Raw genomic sequence first — 12,456 nt, 5'->3', positions numbered from 1 at the left:
GCAAAAAGCACCCTTTTCCTGGAAGTCTGCTTTTCAGGCAGATCTGTGCCACAAAGATCTACTGCTAAAACTTTTAAATCTGTCAAAGTAATTACAAAAGGAAAATTAGCATTTCTATGATGGAAGTCTATTGTGATATCTTGCTCGGGGCAGTGCAAGATTTCACAATTATGACCTCCCCCCACCCCCGATGTTCAAATAGGCATTTTTGATTATAAATTATAAGTTCAGTTCCTCAGCCACGAGGTGGCAGCCTCAATCCATTAAAGTGTTGGCAGTTTTAAAATCTATTTTACCTCGCTAAAATTAACTCCAAGTGTATGACTACACAAGAAAACATCCCCCTCGAGTTTCCATTCCCTGGTGTAGTGTCTAGCTCACCAAAATTACAATATACTGTTAAAGATTAACGTATATATCCTCATTAAAAAGTCTATCTATTCTTTACATGCTACAGCTTTGAACTGCTTCGTATTGACAGAAACCAAACCAGAAATTTTCAGAGAAATATACATGTCAGATTGATAATATCAACAAACACTGATTTATAATTAGCTTTTAAATGAGGTATTAAGATTCTGGCAGACCTACAGAAAACTAATTGTATGTGCTCTAGCAAGTGTTCAGTTTTAGCTTTGCAGTTGTACAAGTTTCATGTAGGAGTGAAATAACTCCCATATGCTTGCCCTACCCAAATTCATTCTTTTACTCAAGAAGGATCAGGAGCCAATTGTTCCTGCCTTCATGAGATGTCTTGCTTCATGCATGCCCCTCAGAGACCGCTCAGTGTATTACTGTAAGCTTTTCCTTATGTAAATAAAAAAATCAAAAGAAAAGGAAAGGAATTACGGGACATGTTTCTGCAGTAGAAGTGCTGTGAAGAGTGTCACAGTTAATGAAAGCTTGGAGAGCACCAGAACTACAGGAAGATGAATACCTGGCACTGAAATCTTATTTTTTGGCAAAGACCTAAGGGAGGATTCAAGAGAAGGTTGGAGTGAGGGAAGAGGAACCAGCTGGGATCTCTTGCAGGGAAGTGGGGAGGGAATACTGGGAGGTCTGGCTGGCTGGGACGTGAGAACACCCACTGCCTTCTGCTCTCTGCAGATTCTTCTCTGATCATTAGCAGGCGCTGGTCAACGTGTGATCTTTTTAAGACAAGTCTGACACTGCCACCAAAACCTCTCCAGCTATACTCATCCGCATCCTTCACATCCCTCAAGATCTTGTGCTGCAGCTGCTACCAGACACTGTGGTGCAATACTTAGGTGGACACATGTTCCATTAAAAGCAAAACTCATCTTACTTTACCTCAAATATGCTGATAAAAAGCTGGTGTGAGAGAAATAAAAAAAAAAAATTCGACAGGAGGTATTTTGAGAGGAACTGAGAAGATTGCTTTTAACTTGGTTTAACATGGAGGACCCTAACACACACAGGACACAAGCTGCCTTCTCCTGGCCTGCCAGTGGGTGCTCTCTCAAGCCAGAGCTGTGCCATGCTGCCCAGGCAGAGCACTCCTGGGACTCCACCATAAAGCAAACGACTTAAAACTTCACAATTTCAGCTTGACCTTCATCGGGGCCAGCACAAAGGACTCCAGTGGGAACCTCCCAGTATGAGTCCCTACAGCTTATACAGAGATACCAGCTTGTTAAAGCTGCCAACCACACACCTCTCTGTAGGCTAAGAACAAGAGGTAAGGTGGGTATAATTTACACATCTGCAAATGTACTGCTGGCACTCTCAGATACTGCCCCTAGTACATGGAGACATCTGATTTAATATTCAAAGTAATTGCACTAGAAACTTAAACCCAGAGACCTAACATGGGAACTGCATCCTGACATATTTGTGCTTTATGACATGGTCCCCGAACCACCATTTTACATCAGCCAATGGAAGAGGGAAAATCAGAGGTTTTAACAAAAGAATATTCATTTAAAACTCTGTATTTTAAAATGGCGGTTTTTGCATTACAAGCCTGAAGCAGTCAATAAAACTGTAAAATCCTGAAAGTGATAAATACATAATTTTGATCTTGACACTCCCTACGTATATCTGGTAAGTGGACCTCAGTTCATAGTAAAGCTCTGCTTTAGAGAAGCATTAGAACAGATATTTTTAGTCTCTTCTGTGAATACACACTGTAAATTCTGTGCTTGCAGGAACCTTCTGGAGGTAGTGGCTTAAACTATACAGACAAGTGGGTTTCACAGACAGGAATAACATCACATTAAAAAATTAGCAAAAATATTCCCAGATAAAATAAACACAGAAGTCAAATACCGAGGTGGAATTGTATTGACTGTCTTTGCCAGAAAAAAATTCCCCTCTTCAATGTGCTTTAGTTGTTCAGACTAGGAAGCCTTTAAGCATACCTTCAGAAAGGCAGCCTTAGAAATTAAAATTCATAACTCTGCTAGATATCCCAAAACACAACAAAAATCAACACAGAAACATACCATTCCTGTGGCAAAATTTCCCTATGCCCTGCCTCTACCTGACAGCAGCCAGTAATTCTCTTTCGTGTTGCTGAGGTTCTAGCAGGAACTCCTGCTAGAAGTTCTCTTCTGCTTCATTAACTACTTTTCGTTTCAGGTTGTCTAATTTTATTAAGTTAAACTCTAAGCAATCCTTCCCCAACAGAGTAACTGGCCTGAAGTCTGACAACTCTCCTTCTGACCTGCAAAGGAGCAGTGAGCTCAAAGGCTTATTTTTCAACCACTCAGCCTCTCCTCACTACACTCCAGTCAAGGATAATGCAAGACTCTCTGCAAACCTGATGTTGAGAAAAAGAGAGGCTTATCATACAACAAAGAGACCGTTCATACCGTACAGTCTCAAGTCATCTACTCAAATCAGAAGTTTTCGGGAGGAAAGAATCACCTCTCTTTTATTTCCATTAGAAATCAGAGGCTTCTAATTAACCTCTCCCCAGACCCAGTATTTGCCAGTACGTGAAGAAGTGAAAGCTCACTTACTGGATGGAGAAGCTGTATAATTAAGCAGAAACACAGCTGAGCTGTGCCTCTCCTTGACTGATTTATATGAGTCCACCTGCTCCTGCTTTTGTTAGCACAAAAGTAACTCCACTTCAAAGCCCACAGCGACAATCTTGTGATGTGACCATGTAGCAGCAGGTTACCAGTACAAAGCTGTCCCACTGACACAGAACATCTAAATAGGAAGAAATCCCTGCTGACTCAAGCCTAGCAGCTTCATTTCCTGGATTATTTTTGCTCCTCTGCACTCACCCACTGCTCCCTCCTCCCTTGCCCACAGATCCCCCGTGTTTTCAGCCTGGGCAGCTGCTGCATCATTGCATCTCACTCACTGCAACAATAGACCCAAGTGTCTTGTGTGCCCTCTGAACGTTTTGCACCACAAGTTTATGTACAGATTGCTCAATCTTACACAGAGGTGCTGCAAGGTAACAGAGCAGACGGGTCATACAGAGAGATATGCAAGGGGGAGAATCTCAAGGATGACAAAAATGCATGATAGATTGAACAGACTGAAAATGAAACAGATCCAAAATAACACTTCCAGCCCCAGCACAATTAAATTTTTAGCCTGATCTCTTTTAATGCTGGCATTGAACAAAAGAAATTATTTTTCTCAATCAGCAGCCAGCATTGCAATCCCATTCCTGTCAACTGCATTTGCAGGTGCATTTAAATCTGGGCAGCCACAATAAGGTCTGCAGACTGGGGACACTCACAGCAACCCCCATCACTACAGAATCATTTCTTTCAGGTCTAAACCAGCTTGTTCTAGCCACAGTAATGATCACAAGTAATTGCCCTTCAACACCTGAGTTCTGTTTCAGTGCCATTCACCCAGGACATCTCTCACTTCGCTGTGTATGTTGACAATGGCATTTACTGCATCCTGATCCTCTGTTCAACCTTTTAAATATAAACTTCTGAACTTATCCAAAGCTCTGCTGATTTTGGATGTTTTAAGATAAAGCAACTCACCAAATGCTGTTTTAGGGTGTGATTTAATCAATAAGAGTCACTAAGATTTCCCCCTACAAAATAATCTATTTAATAAGGGGGTTTCACTCTTTTTTCAACAACTGTGACTTTAATGAGATGATTAAAATGAAAACAGTCAACATTAGTAACTTGGTAACTGCTGTATAACACTTAAGTCTGTATCTCTCACAGCATCACTAGTCTAAGTACTTGCTGGGTAAATGCCAACAAGCTGCTACAGAGCCAAAAAAAAAGGTCACAGAGCATTTTATTTTGCAGTTACTACATAAACAGAGGCTATTTTTAAATTGTTCATCAAGAAGCAATGGCTTTCAAAAACAATGCCTTAAGTATTTCCAAATCCTTACAGGAGCCATCCCCCTCTTACAACAAACGCATCTCAAAATACTTCACAAAGGAGGCCTCTATCATTACTCTCCTTTTACAGAAAAGAAAGCACTGCATCATGGAGATGACTTGCTCAAGGTCACCCAAACATGCCAGTGCCACAGCAGGGTATTGAGCCCAGATTTCCCAGTCCCAAACCATCTCTTCAGCCTCCAATGCCCCTCTAACAAGCCTTAAGCACTTAGTGGTAAATGTACACTAAAAACACGTGTTTTACCTTTAAAAGAGAATGGATTTTACAGGCAAAACACCTGGGTGGGGCAGAAATGGAGAAGCTACTTGCAGAAGTTCACAGTTGCATAGACTTCTTTCACTTCCTTCTCTGAGCTCCAATTTTCCATGTTATATTTCTCCTTCACCAAAAAACCCTGACCAACCCAACCAGTCCCTCCAAAAAACCTGAAACCCACACAGAAAACAAAAACAAAAAACAAACCCCAAAGCAAAACAGGAGCATTCCAACCCTCTAAGGAAATTACGGGCTTCTATTACCACAGAAACAACCAAAAACCCCACAGGTTTAATGTTTTCTAAGTACTGCTGAATGTACCATCAGAGAACACACCACAGTGTTGAGAATATTAGCATCGATATTACTGCAACCAATATTAACAAAGAAAGCCTCTAAACCCATACTGCCTTTTTAAAAGCGCCACATATCTTAAGTCAGATAAGCATGCTTTACAGACAAACACAGCTGCCTAAAAACAAGCTTCCTGGAACATGTGAAGACTGGCTTCTTCTTAAACCTGTAAAAGAGTTTGACAGTACCTGTCAACAAGAGCCTGTACTGTGGAATCCTCTGAACCGGCTTGAGCAGATAGTGCTTCAGGGCCAGACTAGCACAGCGGGGGCTCATCTGCAAGAAACACCCAACATAAGTACCGATTATGTGGCAGTCAAGAATTCCAGCACAAGAAAACATACCTACAATCAACTACCGATTACACTGGATAAGCTTTATCTTGAAAAGATGTGACTATCACGGAGTTAAACACTACACTACAGAGCAAGCATTTCTGTGGGGAAGACCTCATGCAAAATTAATCATGTGCTGAAAGAGTATGGTAAGCACTCGTACTCTGTGGATTCAAAACAGGTGCTTTTGCTTATAAGGAAGAGAGGTGAAGCTTCCCAGAAAAAAAAAGGAAACACCAGCGGCAAGGGCAACATGCCCCTTTGTAATTAGTCAGTGTTCATTAGGCAGAAAGGCAGAGGAGATAGTGCTCACTGCAAAGGTTTTGGTTAATTCACACCTCTAAAGACAACACAGAATTAAAAGATCCTTGCCTCCAAAATGTTAATTATCTTGAGTTTGCATTCAAAATAATGTGCATCTGAAACATGGAATCTTTATAAAGGCCACTTATCTTCTTCCTGTCTTTGGCTAACTCTGCCTCAAGATCTTCCCTTGCCCACTGTAAACAGCCCTTTGAACCACTTGCAAGCAAACAGAGTAGGGATTACCGAAGGGGTAGGGCCTGCCCAAGGGGAAGCCCATGTAACAAGAGGTAAATTCAAAGTTTGCATGGATCATGTGCTCAGGGCACTTGCACCTCTTCTCTGTTTTAAGGGCGTTATGTAAAAATCTGGCAACGCTCTTAGGGAAATGAATCAGCTTTCATCCGATTCCGCCTGTGCTGGGTTTGAAACCTCTAGAAATATGCTGATGAAAAATATCACTTTTTTATGTTTCCAGCTCAAATGAAACACCACTCCCATGTGTAAGCTACTGCCCTGTGATGTGGCAGAGAAATCAACCTGGTAAAATAGGACAGTTAATCGGAGTACAGTATGACTGTAAGATAAAACTAAAAAAACCTGTCTGAGTTAATGTGTGTTTGATATAATCTGTAGCAAGTGCTGCATTTTGTGAAAATCAAAGTCCTTTATCATATCTCACAGTGGTAGCCAAAATCACTAGCTGCTTGACAAAACCTGAATTTACTTCTTTCCACTTCTATCCTACTAAGTCTCAAACCAAGACTGCAGGAAAACAAACCAGCCACAAAAATCCCACTAAAAACTCCCAAACAAATAAACAAGCAAATAAACTTCAGGATAGTCTAAAGCCTTATGGAGGATCACAACTCCTGAAAAGCCACAAAATGGGATGTATCTTACAAAAGACTACAGTACCTCAAAGTCTTTGACTACTGAAGCAAAACCTGCATTCTTCTTACACTGTTCATCTAATAGTGCAACGTTTTTATCAAATTCTTTGATGTAAGTTGAATACATCTTTAAGTAGGGACCCTTTTTAACAAATATATCAGCAATTCTTTGATGTTCAAGCCTAGAACAAAAAACAGAGTAATTAGAGTGAAAAAGAACATGCATCTTAAGCCTACAGCAAAACATCTACCTTCTTTTTTTCACAGTAAGATGTGCTAGTGTATGCTCTGAACAAAAAGCTTACAGTTCATCAGATAAGCATCCATCTCACTAGCTACTCTGAAAAGCTTTATCAGACACACCTTGACACACTGATTTAGCGTTAGATGAAAACCACTTAATACCCAGTCTGTATAGAATGGTCTTGAACCCTTTAGTACAAGTTGGATTTCTGAGGAGACAGATCTTTGAACTTCAAGAAATAGTCTCCACCCCTTAACAGCAAGCATGGGATTACAGTCTTTATCCATCTCAGTACCTTTGTATAGATCACTTAGATCCACCCACCAACATAACTGAGAATGGACTTCAATGGGATTGAGGCTGTCAATCAGCCTTGTGTCTGGTTACATCTCAACTACCTTTAAATGCAAACCAGTCTTCAGGACAGCCTCATTTTCCTATAATGAAATCAGTCCACTTATTGTGCCCATGCAGGAATCAGAACTTTCAATTAAAAAAGAAATTTTAAAACAAAAAGTGTGATTGCTAAACACATGCACTCACCATTGCACCTTTCTGGATACATCTAAATAGCAAAAAGTACACCTCAATGGAAAATTATCTCCTGTCCTGTCAAAGTCAATTCTGTCATTTAAAAAGGTGCATGAAACACAAACAAGAGTCAAACCATGCCACATGGAGTCACATCAGCCCCACAGATAAATTTCAACAACATCAAAGCAGTGGTATCTCTTTATTGATAGTCACCAGTGAGATAATCGCTCTTCCAGTTCCCTCAGGAGGTCCCGATTGAGTTCATACAGCTGAGGTAGGTAGTACAGGATCTGATTCAGGATTCTGTCCTCAATCACTGGCTTTCCAAGCTGCCTAGAGGCATGCGCCACAGCGTCCCGGAAATCCTGCCGGAGTACAAAGAGGACAGAAACCCCCCCTTCCCATGAGTGAACAGCCTTCAAAGCACCAACACAGACAATGGGTTCTCTCTGCAGACATTCCAGGCGCTGCTCCCTATTACCAAAGGCAGGGCAGGTACCATCTGGGTTATGTTTCTCTGCAGCTTCAACTGACTCCCCTGGGACAGCCTTAATCCCTTTGGTTTGATGCTGGAGCTTTACGTTTTTGCTCCTGTATGCATAATATAGAAGTTATTATTTTTACAGCATGCCCTTAAGAAATGTGCTGGTACTATATAATGAGGAAACTAAGGGGGTAAATATCTTGTATCTGGCAAGGGTGTTAGCAGCCTTCAGTATCTTCTTGTTAATATTTGGGTCAAAAAGAAGAAATATTATATCAGCTAATACAATCATAATCATACTTTAAAATCATACTAGTTTTCATAAGTCATCTATAAATGCTCTTTTAGAAGATGTGCCTTTTGGACAAAAATGTAGGGTGACAAAGAATTACTATATGTAGCTGCTTTTCTATATACAGAAAAGATCACAATTAACAAAAAGATATAGTAACAACATATGGGAGCCGTGAGATTACAAATGTTAATAATGATCAGAAACAACACTGGTATATTCAAAACATTACAAGGACGGGGGAAAACCCTGCCTGCACTTGAAGGATGATCTTATAGCATTTTTATGCTATATGAGCTCCCAATAGGACACAGACAAGGCTTATTGGCCCTCATCAAACTATTTAGAATTAAAATCCTGGCCCCACACAAGTCAGTATGGCCAGGACTGCACCACATTGAAACCCAATATCCGTTACATGAGGTATTTTTCCTGATCACATGCAAACAAAACTTCCAAAAAAGGTTAGCCATTAGCATTTCACATGAAAACCAACACTACCTGAACTGACCAAAAAGAAAATCCAAATTAGGTGGCATGCTGTATGATCATGTCTTGCTTGAATTTGAGCAACAGTGAAAAAAAGACAATCTGTAATAGCCCTTTTTGAGTCTGTGGTCTGCTGAAACCTGACTGTGTGCACGATCTATAGGTATCCTGAGAAAGGTGACTAACAGCACGTTCCTAAGTACAACGATGAGTTATATTTTAAGTGTGCATGAGGGCCACACCTGCCTTTGAAAATCTGTACGTTCCTCAGGTTTCCCCCTCCCAAGGTCTACCACTACATGTCTTATTAGCTATCTCATCAGTCCAGCATCTGGCACTGTTTAGGGTCTCTCAGACTTAAGCTGCCTCAACTTTCCCCTGCCCTCTCTCCTCATTACGTCAGCTCCAGACACACTTTCTTGCTTTGTGACCCTCCGGGTCACAAAGGCTGTGACTGGGCAGAGTTATGACAAGAAACTGAAAGGAGATACAGGGTGATGTCTGTGATGGGGGAAGGCTGAGAACTAAATACAAGGGAGTTAAAAAACAGATGGCGTTATTCATATGGAAATGTTCTGGTTTACATCCTCTGTGCAGACTAGTGACACATAGGTTAACTACCAGCTGCATCTTATGGGTTTTCCTGACCCTAGGGCATCGCTTAACACTGAAATGATACATGGAATTACAATGGCAAAAGCTCAAATGAGGCATTCTGGAGAGCTTCATGCAAAATGCATCATCATATTATGATAATATTCTCTCTCCCCCCTTCCCATGCCATCCCTTCTCTTCCTCCCACCCTCACCCCCCCATTACAGGCACACACAATATACTGTATGTACTTTGTCATGGGATGAAACAAGAATTTTGTCTGAATGTTCTAAGGCTAATTACACGATGAAAAGAAAAGCAGTTTTGTCTGTAGTGTAATCAACAACCCAGGCTCTTCCCTGACCAAACAATAAAAGGGGAGCAGGGAGCCAGGTTTAAGCACCAGCAGATAAGACAGGAATGTCATTTGTAGTTAACAACATCTATTTAACTTCTGGATATAGCTTTCAAAGAGTCTGCAGGATGTTCTCCAAATCTAGATTTGATTTTTCAACTAGCTTGATCCAAAGTCCATCAGCTTCATAAGGCTTTGGATCACACCATGAAAGACCCTACCATTAAAACAGCCAACCAAAACTGCTTCATCGCCCTCTCTGTCCCCCTCCACAACTGAATAAACGAAGGGAGCCCTGCAGAGAGGAAACACAGGGAAGAAAGATAACGTGAAGCTTTCAAATGATGCAAACCAGCCTGCTAAACAACAAAAGAGCTAAACTTCAACACTTCTTCTAATCTATTTTTTATAATTATTAAGTCTTCACTACAGAAGCAGTACAATACATTTGTCACTGTAACCGTATTAAGCTTTATTTTTAACCTGGCAGTGGGTGTGAAGTAACTGTCATGCCAAGTTCATCTGGAGATAAACTGAAGAGTTGGAGGCAGAGAGCACATGCCTGAGGAGTGGGGGTAGAAAAAGTCAAACAAACTGTAACAAGGCTGGAGTTAACAGTGCTTACACTTGAAGGTACTGGCCTTCTGCAGAATTCCTTATCCAAAAGGATAAAATACAGAATAGGTCTGTTTTAATTACCAAATGCAAAAATATGTTAACTTACAAAGTAAATCCTGAAATTTCACTCTCAAGGGTAAAAAGCATTCAGATATGGACAACTTTTTATACAACTAAGTGAATGACTCAGAAATTAGAAATTGCAGTAAGTCATTTAATGCACCAGAACCAAATTCCTACTAACACTAAATCCATTCCCTGCTAAATAAAAATAGCTGTTGCAAATAAGATATACATTGCTCTTACCTATATATACCTGCAAGAAGTTATTTGTATTACAAACATTTAGCCTATATATATGCTATATATCTGTATATGGCTATATTTAGCATATAGTACTACATAGTACAGCTGAAAAGCATTACTTTCATCAGTCTGTTCAAAGACAGTCACTTAGGTTGTCCTAGAATATATTCTGTTTGAAGCAGTGCAGTCATACTTTACAGTGAATTGTAAAGAAAGATTTTTCTAATTTAAAATGAGCCTTTCAAAAATTACAATCTTCCTCTTTTAAAAAAAACTTGCCCAGCTTTGGAACTAATGTGCTTATTTCATTGCAAAACACCAGTCTTACAACTGTAGACAAAAGTTTCATATGTTACATGCCAGAAAACAAAAGATTATGCTAGGTATCCCAAATCATCCCAGCTTCTTACCAGGGCAATGTTTCCTTTCAGAAGGAGGAAGGCCATTGTACACTTCCTGAAATGCTTACAGTTTCCAGTTTTACATTATGTTCTGGTCCCATAATAATCCTTTATACACCTTTTTACTGCTTGGGCAAAGCCAACTGTCTTAAAGGCAACGTCTTTAAGAAGACGGCACTCATTACCATCCCCGGAAAGTACATTCGTTCCAAACCAGAAACAATCTCAGTTTATTCTAGACTAAGATAGCATGCTGCTAGGTACTTGTTCATATGAAAATCTAGTCTAGGCAGTTTCAAAGGCTTCTAAGTACATACTGTTGCTGAATGACTGCCTGATAAAACATTCCCAACTGGAAAATGTTTAGGGAATTTTATTTATGCTGTAAGTATATACTCCCCCCCTAGAGCTGTGCAATTTCTAAACAGTATTTGAGAAAGACACCACCTTATGTTTCCTCCTGCCCCTCCTTCACTGCAGTGTCTTTAAATAAGCAAAGGGCTGTGATATCTGAAATAATTCTGACCCTGTCGTGAATCATGTGTGACCAGCCCACGCACACTTCCCCTCTGCAAATGCCCTGAGTCAGTCCATCTCAGTTCTTTCCACTGGATGATTCCCAGCACAGAGCGAAGTGACCTGCCCACATCAGTCTAGGGAGCAAAGGAGTAAGTTTAGTTGTTAACAGAAATAGGTACCAACTAGACTAACCTCTCACTCAGCTGCTGAGTGAGTTAAGTACACCTTCAGGTGCTGAATGAAGATAACTTCATATGGGTGAAATTAAAACTTCTCATAAATTTAACTGAAAGAGAGAGAACTACGTGATCTAAACGTGGTCACATATTTTACTCCCAAAGCTTCAACCAATATTCATCTTGGATCCGTTCTCCTAGAACATACCATCAGCAAAGCAAAACCAAGCCATAATCCCTTCTGCTGAGACACAACTCCCAGCTAAATACACCTGCAGATAGCTCAAATATCAGTTTAATTTAAAGGAAAAAAAATATGCCTGGGCCTGGATGCTTTTCAAGGAACACACATACACACATCCTACCCGGGAGGGAGGAGGGAAGGGGAGGAAGTTTCACACTCTGGGGAACAGCCAGGCTGCTATATGTGACAAACTGTAAACATGACTGCTAGGAATATGGCTAAGGAAGATCAGTCTTAACTGGAGTTAGACTATTAGCCATGAGCTGTTCAGTTAAACTATAGCAACAGTAGTTAATGCAGACTATGAGTAAGTGTGGATCACAACATTTTTCAAACATAGATTAGGAGATTGCTTCTGGAAAGCTGCCAAGTAGTTCCACACCCGTTTTCTCAGGTAGTAAAATCATTTATGAGTCTTTAACGATATAAAATGGTTAATTTCTCATAATAGTCAATGATTTGACTGTGGCATAATCTCAGAGCGTTATTTCAAGGAATAGGCTTGGTAGTGGAACAGTGTTTCCTTCCAAACCAAAACTATTTGACTAGCCATCTTAATGAGATTACTACAGCTGCAATTCATTGTCAAATGCCTCAATCAGCAATTCTAAAGCGCTTCATAGACTAAAATTTATCAACATATTAATGCAAAGACTGGTTAAATACTGAAGTTTTGCAGATGGAGGAAAAGGAGT

At 40.3% G+C, this 12,456-nt stretch overlaps 1 protein-coding gene across 2 annotated transcripts in view; it reads right to left on the bottom strand.

Moving 5' to 3' along the window:
• The window catches only part of FGD6 (FYVE, RhoGEF and PH domain containing 6), a 69,552-nt gene that overhangs the window by 20,461 nt on the left and 36,635 nt on the right, over nt 1–12,456 (bottom strand). For both annotated transcript variants that reach the window (XM_061351265.1, XM_061351264.1), the window contains exons 6-8: nt 7,497–7,648; nt 6,531–6,687; nt 5,163–5,250 (exon numbers count right to left, since the gene is read on the bottom strand). In XM_061351265.1, coding sequence (XP_061207249.1) covers nt 5,163–5,250; nt 6,531–6,687; nt 7,497–7,648 — 397 coding nt within the window. The remainder of the gene's footprint in view (nt 1–5,162; nt 5,251–6,530; nt 6,688–7,496; nt 7,649–12,456) is intronic.

The sequence above is a fragment of the Neopsephotus bourkii genome, unplaced genomic scaffold (assembly GCF_033783945.1).
Source record: "Neopsephotus bourkii isolate Nb327-2 ecotype Australia unplaced genomic scaffold, CSIRO-AGI_Nbou_v1 NB_567, whole genome shotgun sequence".
Lineage (NCBI taxonomy): Eukaryota > Metazoa > Chordata > Aves > Psittaciformes > Psittacidae > Neopsephotus > Neopsephotus bourkii.
The sequence above is the reverse complement of the archived record's forward strand: the minus strand, read 5'-3'. Positions and strand labels throughout refer to the sequence as shown.